Source organism: Hyposmocoma kahamanoa, unplaced genomic scaffold, assembly GCF_003589595.1.
Source record: "Hyposmocoma kahamanoa isolate Upper Pololo Valley unplaced genomic scaffold, ASM358959v1 86, whole genome shotgun sequence".
Classification (NCBI taxonomy): domain Eukaryota; kingdom Metazoa; phylum Arthropoda; class Insecta; order Lepidoptera; family Cosmopterigidae; genus Hyposmocoma; species Hyposmocoma kahamanoa.
The window spans coordinates 8,602,065-8,616,503 of record NW_020654289.1 but is presented as its reverse complement, the minus strand read 5'-3'; the positions used below and the strand labels follow the sequence as shown (position 1 = coordinate 8,616,503).

Genomic DNA, 14,439 nt, shown 5'->3' with positions numbered 1-14,439 from the left:
CTGCAACACATTGAAGTAAGAAACTAAGTCCTGACAAGGGGCTGTCGTCCAATCAGCTTTGAATCCCATAAGCAGAACATTGGGCGCAAGTCTGCCGACGCCAGCGGCCTGCACCAGCGCACGCGCACCCAACTCGAAGTTGAACCCGTGCACATTAGAGTAGAATGCCTTTACTTTCCTACCACGTAGCCATTCGTCACTTTGTCGGGCGCGGGATGCTCGTTCTTTGTAGGACAGTTTTGTCTGTGAGACATTCAATTATAATTATGGTGGAACTTAATATGCCATCTTTAACACAGGATTAAATTGAGTTAAGTATGAGCATGGTATGTACATCGTGCGTATTATGCACTCTGTATTCAGTTTTTATTATAATTATTTTATTATTAAATAATATAGAATAACGGTTTTCAAAATTTTATAATTGATTTTAGGCCCTAAGATCCCCGCACCCGCCTAAGATCTTATGGACAAGGAGGTAGCTGAAAACAGCGCTGTCTGCGAATGCAACCGTTTCAGGCCGCACAAGCTGAGACACCTCCTTTGGCCCTCTGGCATGTTTGGCGTACCGTTTATTGGTTGTTTATGTTTTGGCTTAACACGTTATTTATGTCAAAAAGTGTCATTGTGGCAATACAGGATGTTTGTATTGTATAGAGATCCCATTTTTGTCTATTGTACTCGCCAAAATGTACGAAATAGATTGTTTTGTGCTATACATAGTTCCATGGTGGACCCTGTAGTAAAAGTTGTAAATACCTTATTGATGAGTGATATCATCACCAAGTATACAAAGTATTTCATCCTGGACAATTTGCTTAACTTTGCCTTGGTCTATTCAAATTTATAAGCTTACTTCAATTGTAAAGTTAAAAGACAGTTTAAAACAGAAATGTGCAAAATCTAGACAAACCTGTGAGATATCGCCAATGATCATTAAAGAACCAGCCTTCGTGATCAGGTTTCCTAGGTCGACGAGAGCAGGACGCGTTTGAGGTCTTCCTGCCAGTACTAATAGTTGAGGCCAATAGTTTTTTACATGCTCGCCCGTACGAGCCAGGTTATGAGCACTTGATAGGGCGACTTTGTATGTCTGTGCTTGTGTACTGCTACCCCAGTTCACATCTATAAAATAAGTTTTGATTGAAATTGATCAGCCTTTTTTAGGCCCAGGATTCGGTAAACATTAATATTTCTTCTTCTTTTCTCTTCCTATAATTTCAAGTATTTTATATTCCAGTTACTTTTCACCAAGTTGTTTATAATATCACTTAATTCCACTTTATAATTTAGAAAGTGGTATTAGTTACTACTGTTGGTTGTATGATATATATATTTATATAGTATACTATAAGTACCAAATAAACTCTTTTTGCATTTTTAGATGACTTTTTGAATTCTTCAAAGGAACACGAACGGGAGATATAAGTATATCACCTCCACCATTCCATATATATATATATATATATATATATATATATATATTTTAAACTACATTTTAATAGACATCTAACGTCTTAATTTACATCCAAAATAATAATATATTACCTTTGCGTTTCCGGAGTAAAGGTTTTAACATGAAAGACAGTTGTTTATATGAATCATCGCAATAAATCGTATGTTTTAATAATTTTCAGATTTACTTTATACGCAATATGAATAACATGAATCTTGTGGAATATGCATGAACATAGGAAACATATGATGTAATTCGTGATCGATACTTCAATACGAATTTAGACAGAGTCAACATGGGCTATTTTCGAGGGCACTTCCCATGACGTGGAACTAAATTTAGAAGTAAAATTAGTTTCTAGGGGAACAAGTACCAACCGCGATTGTTAAGAACTATATACTTATAAATAGGAAATATAGAGCAGTAAGTACTGCCTGACGCCATTATCCACTATTACAATCGTGCGAGGCATAAATCTTTCTTCCTTTCCTTACCGAGCGCGACCTTATTTAAGTTTATGTATGCAGCTCCATTAGGTATTCAGTTACACGTTTGTATTGTTAAGGATATTAAAAAGTTGTAACACGCAAGTATATGTATTGTTAATATTATAATTAAGAAAATCTATTTTGTTGAAAACACGCTCAATGTATTTATGACAAAAGTAGACGTGCACCACAGTTTTATTACCTAGAATAACAACTTTGGTGGCAGACTGCTTTCGGAAGACTCTTGTAGTTTGTTTAGTCACGTACCTGGTTTTCTATATTGCACGACGAGGTAGAGCGCAAAGAAGATGACGCAGGTAATTACAGAGTTTAGCCAGCTGATGGAAAACATGATCAGCACGCACATCAAGCATCCCATTAGCGATAACCAAGCGTTGTAGTACTACAACAAAGCAATTAGATTTCATTTCATAGGGTGTTATTGGTTATAAAATAATGAGCCCAATTTCAACTACTAACGACCCCGTATACAAATTACAATCAGCCGTTCGGGCAGTTTGTAAGAATAGTATATCTTACTTTTCTCAATATAGATTCATAAATGAAAGCTCTTCAGGGTAGAGTCACCACTTGAAATTTCATGTTTACTACATTTAACACCCTTGTGGATTACACAGTTAAACATATTTGATCATTTTAGTTCAGAGCTATTGTCATAACTTTTGCAAGAAATCTATTCTGTACAAGCTGCTACGGCTGTATTTTTTACTGTTTGTGTTTTGGTTTGTATTTTTCAGATGCATATTGGTAAGAATGTTGTGCTTGCGTCACGAGAAAGTGGGCAAAAAAAAAAATTCTATAGATAAAATTAAGTGAATTTTGTCGTTAACAGACCTTTTGAAGTTTTAGTACTGAGACTGCTACATGTACTCGTAGTTCTCTTCTACTACCAGCTGGAGAATAGCTTCAGGTCTTATTAAAGGAACTACAGGAAATAAGTTTATGAAATAGGAAATTGTTCGTTCAACATATTGCACTTACCCGGAAGGTAGGCCGCCAGCCTAGCGGGCGTACGATGGCCGCATGGAATGTGCAGAAATTTATCAGCGCATACGACGCCAGGTAGAAATTAGAGATCAACGGCGCAATCGTGTCCAAACTGGCTGTATGAAATACAAAAGATATAGGTGTAATGTAGTTGAATTCTAGAAATATAGTGTAGAAAAGTATAAAAATTGTACAGCAAAAGACTGCGACTTGTCGCTACTAAAATCACGGAGCTGGCATTGATTGGGTTGTGACCAAAATGAGTTAATATTTCGTATTATAATTTCCAATACCAAACTTGTTCTTTTACTATTAACCTTCTAAGGCCGCGTGCACATCAAAATGTACCTATTAAAGTGATTCAGACCCAGACAATATTATCACGTAATGATCACGTAAACGCCCAGTATATATTATAATGAAAATATCGAATTCAAATTTAGCGCAGTATATGCATATACTGTAGTGTATATACTGTTTTTATTTCTGTGTGTTGGCAATAAAGTGTATATATCTATCTATTCTATATAACCATGGGGTATCTAGAAAAATGCATTCTTTATAAAAAACTAAAGGCATACTTGTTTGGGCCTGATGAACGTAATGATATTAGGTGACTTTAATGAACATTGGGCGTTTCCCATTATTTCCATTATAGTTTGCTGGGCCTTAGGAGAGGTTAATGCAGTTGAATATAAATGTATATATTACCTATAAGCAAAAATGCAAGTGAAACGAAGAAGGTAAGTACATATCCCCGATAAGGCTCTCCAGCACGGCCGTAAGGCTTGGCAAAGTAGATAAGTCCAGGGTAGATGCGGTCGACACCTAGTGCGGCAATTAGACGAGGGACTGATAGCAGGTTGGTGAGAGCGGTTGACAGAGTGGCAGCCCAGCAGCCGGCGTAGATGAATGGGCCCCATGCTGACATCAGTTGCATTACCTGCACATTGTTTGATTTTCAGACTTGACTTTTAAATCACTTTTGTGAACCGTAGACCAGATGAAGCGTGCTTATGGTTCAAAGATGAAGTTCAGCAGTGAATGTCTCCAAGCTACATATGATGAAGATTTCATCGCATTATGTTGAAAAATTATACATATACATATAGGTATATAATACATTTTTGTTTAATTTGTTGCTTTTTTAAACTTACTGTGTAACTATTATGTAGTCCATACTGATAAGTGGCATTATGTACAATAGTACTGAGGTCGTACGTGGAGTTGTCTATGAGGTCGGTAAGGTTCCCAGAAGCGTCTCTTAGGGCACCAGCACCTGATACAAGCACCATTACCGCGTAGCTTATCATGGAGAATAGCAGTGCCAACAAGGTACCTTTTGGAATTGCTGATGAAGGGTCCTAAGGAAAATACAAATATGTATACATGTTTGCTTTCAATTGGAATTTTAATTTATCGTAGTTATTTCAACGAATCTTAAATGTTTACTACGAATATGTGTCGTTAAAGATATCAAAGAACAAAAATATTTTATGATCTCCCTACCGAACAAATTAAATAAATAATTAAAATAGAACAGAATTCTACATCATCATCATTGAAAAAGAGTTTGAAACATTTTATTGCATTGATGAATTTGTTGTTGGAGGCTTTTGACTTTAATTTAATTTATATTTAAACGTGATAAGGGTATCTAATTTAACATTGTTATTATTGTATTATTATTATACTTATTTTGCCTTAATGACTTGTTAATATATTAAATTATGTTTGGGCTCTTATTATTATTTTGTATTTGAATTGTATTTTTAATTGTATTTGTTTTTCACCACAATCTATTTTGTTGAATATATTTAAGTAGTTTATACTTAAATTATTTCTCTATTAAGTTAATTTAACTTTCTATAAAATTTTGCGTTACATCGATGCACATAGTTACGAAGGAAACTTCAATATTCAAAGTCTAAACAATAACATTAAACGACATAGCTTCTCAGTGTAAGAGAATTTACGGCACTAGTTTCATTATTACAAACCGCAGACAAATGAATTGAGTCACTAATACTGATGCTTCAATTGGCTTTAATTGATTTGGGAACTGCCTTTCGTATTGCAAAAACGGTCATAAAATTCCGAAAATATAAGGTTAAACAAATTGACTCTTCGCTGGATAGATCGTTGCAATTTCGTCGAAATAGTTTTCGCTCGTGCATTTGTCACTATAACATTTACGATAGTTTCAATTGATCAGTGTCGCGACATTGTTTCTTTCAATAGTGCGTTAAATTACTTCTAAGATAGAATCGTATTCAGAACTCATTAGTAGGTACAGTGACGTATTGATGAGGTCACTGTATCGTAATTGTTCTATGATCGTCAGAGGCAAGTAGGGCGTGTGCTTCTACAAACAAACATGCCAATTTTGCGTCTCCGTGTAGGTTAACGACTGCACCAGTAAACCAAGGACTTGGTCTTTGCTTACACTTGAACAAACAACACTATTGATTCGATTTTCTAGTGTATAACATGAAGATCATACATGTCTCAAGATAAATAGAATCTTGCCGTCACTGTAACGGCATGCGGCAATACTCATTTTAGTTTAGTTTCAGCAACTTTCTTACAATCAAGTAAAAGGTATAGTAATGACAATTATAATCGAAGGTATTTCTTAGAAATAGTAGTGTAACAAGATAAACAAAGGGGTGTCACCGCACCCACCGGCCGCCCTCGATACTTAATTAAGGCACTTTGACGTCATTCCAAAGCTCTCGTGTTAGTAACGATAGAGCTGACGTTTCCGTTCGCGCACTTGGTAATCGAACTTTTAATAAAAGCGAGTGGTGAATAAGGCGATTCCTGGTCCCACGCATTGGACATGGGCCTCACCGTACTTTGTTGTTTACGAATAGCATTTTCTAACTACTTTTTGGACGTCTACCAACTATGAATGTACTCTACGTGTATATATGTAGCATTTTAGTAGCAGTAGAGCTAGAGTTCGTTCAGGGAAATACTGCCACCTTCAGTAATGTGAGCATTACTGCGTTCCGGCTTAGAAGGGTAAGGGTGCTGGTGAAATCACAGGCACATGGGACTTGTCAACTTACGTCTCAGGGTGACGGGCGCAGTGACAGTGCCCATAAGATCTTTGCGATTTAAAAGTCTGAATAGCACTGCAACTGTGCACGACTTCTACGTTCCGTCACTTGGTATTATAAAAAAAATTAAAAAGTGTATAACATTAATGGAAAATATAACTATGTACCTTTAAATCTCCAGATATGTTAGCACCAGCCTGGATGCCAGTGACTGAGGGGAAGAAGATCGCGAAAACAGCAAAGAAATTCTGATCCTCGGTGTACGCTGATCCAAAATTCGAATTAATTGTATCCACTGGAATTAGATATTTATCATACATATATATCAGTCAGTACAAGCACCTATATCAGTTATAATACCCATTATACAATTATGTCTTTTTATTACTTGGGCACAAATGGTACTACTTTAAGAATGTTACCGCTCAGCCCGACAAATCCCTGTGCGACTTCTATAGGTGACTTGGGGCCCATGAAAGCTCCGATTATGAAATCCATAATTGCAGCCATTATTACCGCGATCAGGAAATTCTGGTGACAACAATATGAACATTATTGCAGTAAGTAGAAAGACTTATTATGGATAGTTCTAATTTAATTGGAATTTTCGTATGTGACAGACAAACATATCCAAACTACCCCCGAGAAAATATATATCAGAGTAATGAAGTGAAATCTGGGGGCACCACCCAGAACCAACTTACAAAAAAGTTCTGGTACCTCTATTTTGCCTACTCGGAGTACTTGATTGCTAAGCCGTTGCGTTGAGACGACGTTGGTCATAGTCCGGTATAAACAGATTGATATATTTATAATTATAACTTTTTTATGAAAAAAACCCGACCTCAAAAGTGTGTGGAATTACATCTATTTGGATTTTAACTGCCTCCGTGGCTGAACGGTTACCATGCCGGACTGCCACGCAGAGGTCCCAGGTTCGATTCCCGGGCTGGGAGAAATATTTGTATGGCCTACATTTATGTCTCTGGTGAGTATGCGTGTTATTTGTGGTTGTCTATGTGTGTATCCATGGCACCCGCGACACAGGGTTTCCCTAGTGCGGGGCTATGTTGAGTGTGTGCGTTATTATTATTATTAATTTAATCATTAACGATCGTTTAACGATCTATTTGGATAGTTTTATTGAAATCGGTTAATAGAAAGTGGAAAAAATCGGTTTTACAAATCGAGTAATCGCGCTCTAAAATAAGTCGGTTAAAAAGAATAGAATTCTAATTCTAATAAGCACTTCAAATTCGATTTTTTACGTTTCTAAACAATATTACGCAGTAAATGACCGACAAAACCATGCATTACTTCGAGGAATCAAATTTATGTTTTAAACAGCACGTAGTACATCGAAATTTCAGTCAGGTCTATATGTAGATCACTTTGATCTTATGCTTCATTTCGTCATCGTGGTATAATATTGAATTCCATAATGTAAACATAAATGTCTCAAAGACTACTAGAACTTAGTAGAATTACTAAGTATATAACTAAGTAGTTCTTTATGTACTTATTACCTAGTACATGTTATCTTACAATCAATAGACCGTATCAGCCAAGTGATTTGAACTAATTTAATAAATTTTCCTTTTTGATGTGAGTGCCAATTGTTCATAAATTCAGATAATTGAGAACGAAGTACTCGTATATAACGTTATTATGAATTATCTATATACGTGTGATGGGCGTACGTTAATAACAATAATATTTTCTTGTATGATTTTGCGTTAAAAAAGATAAGTAGTTGTGTATGTAGTGACTACTGATATACACACAAATTTTTAATTGACGGCGTACACGGCTTACATAGACATACTAAGATAATGTTTATAATGTCTAAAAAGTTATTTAAATTCTCATTGACACAGTAAATAACTATCAATTTCAATAATTTTTTCATACATAACCATTTTGTGCCAAATTATTTAATACTTTGTAAAAGAAATATATCTGTACAATTAAATGGCAACACAATTACATTAATTAATTGCTTTTTACATTAAATAATTTCAACTGCCGTAACTTCAACAACCAACGGTCTCTTCTTATGGAAAACATAAGTGACAGCGACAGTTGTGTGCGAAACCAAGTCAGTGTTCAACGCAGTGTTCACGACTTACTATCCAATAATGAGTTTTTTATCCCACTCTATAAGTTTATTATAAGTACGGTAGAAAAAAAGTAATTCTTTACATCCTATTTATGTAGATAATTACTTAATTTGAATTTGTTCTAATTCTAAACTTTTGTTTCGTTTTTGTTAATGTTAAATGTTTTCTACTGAAGAACTTTGTATCCAGGTCATAAATAAAATAATATAATTGATTAAATATAAATATTAAATTTCCTAATCATTCACAAGGGCAGTATTTATTAAAAAATGGGACAAAGTAATGGACTTTAGATTATAGTCTTTGGCGTGTGTTGGCGCGAAAGGCGGGCGGGCCAGCGGTAGGGCGGGCGGTATCCAGCAATTACGTGTGTCGTGCATACAGAACGCCGATCACATTATCCCATACTCTGTCTTTTACTGTTTTGCGATAAGTCTTGTCTTTGTGAAAGAACGAACTTTCTATGTGAAATAAGGTATATACGTAGATCCGACGTGTGGATAATTTGTTCAGTCATAATTATCTTGTTCACATTAGATGACTGCTCAACAAAAACATATATAAATATGTATGTAATATTATGTGCCGTGCAATCCAAAAGAATCTCATTCTTACGTCAAGATTATAGTTATATGTATGTGTATATTTATTTGCAATCAGTGGATTGCCTTGTGTTACCATAAATTATAAGATGCTGTAGTTTTCAAAAACGTACCTGAGCTTTACTCTCCCAATCCATACCAACAGCACAAATGAGGCACATTACTACCAATGCTATAGCGCCAACAAGCCTCGTGTCATTAGCTCCATTGTCGAAGATCTTCACCCCCTGATCTTTCAGCAGATTATTCATAGAATCACAGAAACCAATAGTGTTCATGCTGGCCGATACGGCGTTGGCAAACGCGAAGATAATACCTACTGATGCGCCGAATTCTGGCCCAAGAGATCTTGATATTATGTAGTAAATTCCTCCTGTGGACCAGATTTGTGGGATTTAACATTATTAAATATAAAATATACTTTTTTTATATAATTATTTAACATTATTAAGTTATAATATATGAATGTAATTAAATACTTTCAGTAAAATATGTATTAGTTTAACTTAATTTGCAGTTCTCAATCAGACCAATTATAAATATTTTATCTATGTCAAATGGATCAGTCCTTCCCTAAATAACCAAAATTCGTACCATTGTACAGCTATATGTGTTCGATCATACGTCAAAAGTGTTTTTACCATGTAATGGACGTATGAAAATCAAAAATACTACGAACTACATGGAACATATATTATATTTATGTGAAATTTTAGAGCTCTTCTATTTAAGCATAAAAAGTTATCGACTGATTTTGCTCTTAGCAGCTTTCCTGATAAGTAGTTATTTTGTAGATTTGACGTTATTACACCAAGGGTGCGTATTATTATTTTTATTGTGGCTTAGATAACAAGAAGAGTACACCGTCTTTTAATAGAAGAAAGAAGAAACAATTGATTCAAGCTTTTATTCCTTTATTGGGTATTTTAAAAAGTGTGTGAGCGGATGTTTTTTTGTAACATACGCTTACCTCCTTTTACTTCTCCATTGGTGCAGATGGCGCTGAGTGAGAGTGTGGTGATGACACAGACGACCGATGATATCGCGATGATGACCAGGGATAGGCCGATCCCAGCCTGCGACACCACCCAGGAGATGCGCAGAAACAGCATCACGCCCCAAATATTTAATAGGCATGGTATCAGTACGCCCTGGAATATACAAAAGTTAGTAATCTTGATCGTTCCTGTGGTAATGGGGTTATTATGTACATAAATCTGAAGTATTGCTGTAGTGAACATCATATTATTGAACATCGTGTTCTTGCAAATCTTTTAACGTTTCTTTTTTGTTTTTCACGTCCGTCCGTACGTCGTAAAAGTATTTACTAGGTTGGCAGAAGCACACAAGATCTTTGAATTGAACGGTTGAGTAACAACTGTTCCCATTTCTCGATCCTTTATTATTTTGAGAATTAGGTAAAATCGGTTGCTCGATAACAAAACCCAGTAAGTGCTTTAGACAAAATTTTACAAATTTTTATTTTGAATATTTGTGTACGTAAGTAAAGTTACTGCAGCAGCCAGAATAAAAAAGCAGTATTTGCTAGGTATTTGGTTTACTTATTGCTTTAGAAAATTTGCAATATATATTTGATTTTGTTTGAAATTAATAAAAAGACTAAGATTTTTCAGTATTAGTAAGTTTATTATCCACTAATTGTCAATTCAAATACGTAGTAAAACGTTTTAACTACTTTTAAACTTTGCAAGTCTCAAATACTTGCTGTCTTTTGAATTGGTTTGGAAACAGACTAGGTGTGCCTTACTAGGTTTTAAGATTTCGTAATCTCTGGTAAATTGTAGAATATTGAAGCGGCTGTCACAGCAATTTGATGAGTACTTACTGTGGAACAGTATTCAGTTAAAAAATTATTATCAAAAACATTGTCCCTTACTAGGTTTTGCTTTGGACCAGCCGAAATAGACGCAATTGTAGCAATATTGTAGTTACAAATGTTATTGAGCACACAGGTAGAATTAGGATCATTGCCAACATGAACATACGTTCTGTTAAATTCAGCTCAAACCGGAAGGAAAGACATATTTTTGAAAGATTTATACATATTTATATAACTATGATGTATAAAACAAGTGCTTTAATGTCCGTGTTGGCACACGTTACTCATTTTCATACATAGTGAATAACATAGTTCTCTTTTTATTTTTATTTATTTTAAGTATATTTTAGATGTTGACTAGGATGGTTTAGCTTGCCTAGAAGATACTTGATTAATTTGGCCTTTAACATACCCAAGTTGTGCTGTCCGGGATTTAAAGAGCACGGCAAAGATCTGTACGTATAATAACGGCAGCAAAATGGGTCGTGTGAATTGATGGAATGAGTCTTCTATGCAATGAACATCTACTATAGCACACAGGTCACACGGAATCAAATAATGTAATGAAACACTGAGCATACTCCCCAAAATATATCGATCGAAAGGTCCTTAGCTATCAACGACGATGTTCAAGAACTTAGGTGTTTGCCTCCACTAACGCAATATTGTCATGTTGGTCCAGTGAGGCAATAGGATACAGCGGGTAGCAAAAATGTGACAACATGAGCGAATTTTAGCTCGGGAATGATTAAGAAGCTGCTACGACTTATGATACTGTCTGACTGAAAACAACGTTTCTTGACAGCAGTTTAACAATAAAGTTAATCAGTTATCGGTGCGGATACATCTCAAAAAGAGATTCGAGGTCGGTTTTCGAGGCATGAAGAAATGTGACCGTGTTGGTATAAGTATCTTCTAAGAAAATATTATTTTTCATATTTCCTCAAACAGCTATGTTAGTATTTGTTCTTTACGATACAAAATAGTTCTCAATTTGATACAGAACAGTAGAGACAAAATAATATCAATTGTAGTTCTTACCTGGATCCATCCTAGTTTGATCCCTGCGTGTGGCGTCGGCGACTTGATATCTCTCTGTTCTCTTTCGTCCTTGAACAATACAAACAACTATTGCAAAATCTTACATTTTAATGCACTTTTACATTCCTTATTCTTACCCTTTTATTACCTATGTTTGATAATTACAAAAAAATATCATCTCAACATTAGTTATTGAGCTCGTGTTTGATTGTGAAAACAACACGCTGAAGCGAGGATTCCTCAATCCGCATTAGGGACCCTACTCTCAAAGCACGAAATCCGTAATTATTTCGTTTTCCCACTATGGATGGCCTACAGACATGAGTTTCGATCGGCGCACGAATTAAAACTGTATGACAACGCGATTTGACAATTTCTAACGAACCGTTTGATATTTTCGATAGGGTCCGTCTTTTCGTTAAGGGACTCCGAAAGTAGTTCCGTAGGTCAACCATATTGGGAAACCGGTCGTAATTACAGATTTTGTGCTTCGAGAGTATGGCCCTAGGCTTTGTCGACTATGACCTAAACTCTCTTCCTAGGGCTGTTGTATCTATACAGTGCAGTGAGTTTGAGTATGAGTAAGATAATATGTTTGTCACGTAAGCCACGCTTTTGCTTATTCTGGCACACAACGCTACATTTCATGAACCAAATCCTACGCTTTCTGAAAATTGTGCACGTCGATCACCTACCAAAGGAAACAATATCAAGACAGGCGAAATTTTGCACGTGAATCCAATAGCATCCAAGGCAACAAATGATTACTATCACGTGTGTACCAGGATGAGTGATAAATGCCATGATGGACACCGTCAGTTGATTTACATCATGCCACATTCATCTGTTCGTGAGACAAATCGCCATTGTGCACGTTCCCATATGTTTATACTCATCATCTACACATTTATCCGTAGTAGGTCAATTATTTTTATTCGAAACGTAATTTTTTACACCACACACGTGCCTGTTGCATTCATTACAGTATCGAAGTTATTTTGCTAAATATACACATGAACAGTGTATCAAAAATAATAGAAATAATACCGCACACATCATAGCCCTGGACTGGGCAAACCGTGTATCATGGGTGATATGGACACACACATAGATACCTAATCACAAATGATACCTAAACAGACGAGAGAAATAAATGTAGGGAATACAAATATTTATCCCGGCCCAGTACTCCAACCTGGGACCTCTGCGTGTCAGAGCAGCATGGTAACCGTTCGCCTACGGAGGCAATTACTACTTGCTCCTACTTCTTTTTGGTCACGTGAGTTGATTTTTTTAAAGAATGGTAAATATGCCAAATAAAATGATAGGTGTTAACACCAGAAAGCTGGTTTACACATTGTATTAAGTGACAAATTAATGAACTAAGTTTTTACTTTACTATCAGTAGAGGACGGAGGAGGAGGAGAGTAATTGAATTTGCGCCGCTCGATTCCGCTTTTAAATTTAGTACTCCTTCAAATAGACGCTTGTAGAAGCGCGGCCGCCGCCCGTCTATGGCGCTTCAGTAATTTTTAGCTCACTAATTGTAATTGCAAAAGAGGAGCGCGCATGTCACGACAGTGACGCTGACACGATGGCGCTGTGACGCCGCTTTTAGTAAATATTGTATGAAAATGAGTAGTAGCGCAGCTGCAGCGCCACAGTAGTGCTATTGTAACGCTTCTATAAGCGTCTAATTTGAAAGTGCCCTAAAATCATACGGTTGAAAGAAAAATATAAAAATACAATGTCATAAACATACAAAAGATATAAATGTTTCTAATTACTGTCATTATCAATGCATGCAACTGAATTCCATGAAAGAATGTAATGTAAAAAGTTCAACAAACTAACTAATGTCACCTTTTGTTAACTACGTTCTATATACCTATGGGTTCACTTGCACGATGAGCTCGAATCACATAAAAAATAGATACAAATAATTGTTCGCTTGATTTGCCACTTCCGGCCACATAGGCCACCACATACATCTAGATCTAGGATTGTATTAACAATATTATGAAACATAAACGACATAAATATTAGTACGATCGATACGTTTACGATACGTTTACGTTTTTAAGAGTTTTTTACAAAGTTTACAGTTTCGATAATTGCTTACAGTATTGGTTTAAGCTTTTTGTTTTAATAAATTATAAGGTGCATGAAGAATTTTCTACTACTATTTCAAAAAGATTTTCCTTTATATATCAAATCTATACATGATATGTGTCTTTCATTGACCTAAAGTTATAGCAAAAGATGGATGAGTTCAATTTCATCTTGTATGATTCTAGAAATACGATTTGAAAGCAGATCGAATTAAGTCCTGGATTTTTCAAACGTACGAAACGTTTCGGATGGCGTTCGAGATTAGACAAAAATCTGAATCACACCGGTACAATCCGGCCCTATCTGTTCTCGCTCTCGCCTATTCAAGTGATGGCAACCGCAAACAAACTTTATTTTCCTTTGTTTTGCTGTTAAATTCATAAATAGTAGAGTCCGGTTATTATATAAAAAGCAGTAACTACTCATATCAGATCGAAATAAAAGTGTTTTTGTGTAACTAAAGGACAATGGTAGGTGGATATATTTATAAATAACAAAAACAATAATAGCACATGCCTCTTCAACAACTTCGCCAAAAACGTACATACATATAATACGCTTCCATTTAAATATTTTTTTTACGAAAACAACAGGAAATGAAGAGGAGATAAACATTTTATTTGTTTTAGCCGAGATTATATCAAGTTTATTTTGGAAGATTTTTAAAAGGAAATCTTTAATTGCTACATACAGAAACTTAGTATGCA

General features: G+C 35.5%; 1 protein-coding gene across 3 annotated transcripts in view; it reads right to left on the bottom strand.

Annotated features, from left to right (window-relative positions):
• LOC113234646 (bumetanide-sensitive sodium-(potassium)-chloride cotransporter) overlaps nucleotides 1-14,439 on the bottom strand; it is a 48,869-nt gene that overhangs the window by 5,017 nt on the left and 29,413 nt on the right. For all 3 annotated transcript variants that reach the window (XM_026470046.1, XM_026470048.1, XM_026470047.1), the window contains exons 4-14: nucleotides 11,621-11,689; nucleotides 9,710-9,890; nucleotides 8,853-9,112; nucleotides 6,440-6,548; nucleotides 6,185-6,312; nucleotides 4,110-4,316; nucleotides 3,664-3,895; nucleotides 2,947-3,068; nucleotides 2,212-2,347; nucleotides 914-1,125; nucleotides 2-243 (exon numbers count right to left, since the gene is read on the bottom strand). In XM_026470046.1, coding sequence (XP_026325831.1) covers nucleotides 2-243; nucleotides 914-1,125; nucleotides 2,212-2,347; nucleotides 2,947-3,068; nucleotides 3,664-3,895; nucleotides 4,110-4,316; nucleotides 6,185-6,312; nucleotides 6,440-6,548; nucleotides 8,853-9,112; nucleotides 9,710-9,890; nucleotides 11,621-11,689 — 1,898 coding nt within the window. The remainder of the gene's footprint in view (nucleotide 1; nucleotides 244-913; nucleotides 1,126-2,211; nucleotides 2,348-2,946; nucleotides 3,069-3,663; nucleotides 3,896-4,109; nucleotides 4,317-6,184; nucleotides 6,313-6,439; nucleotides 6,549-8,852; nucleotides 9,113-9,709; nucleotides 9,891-11,620; nucleotides 11,690-14,439) is intronic.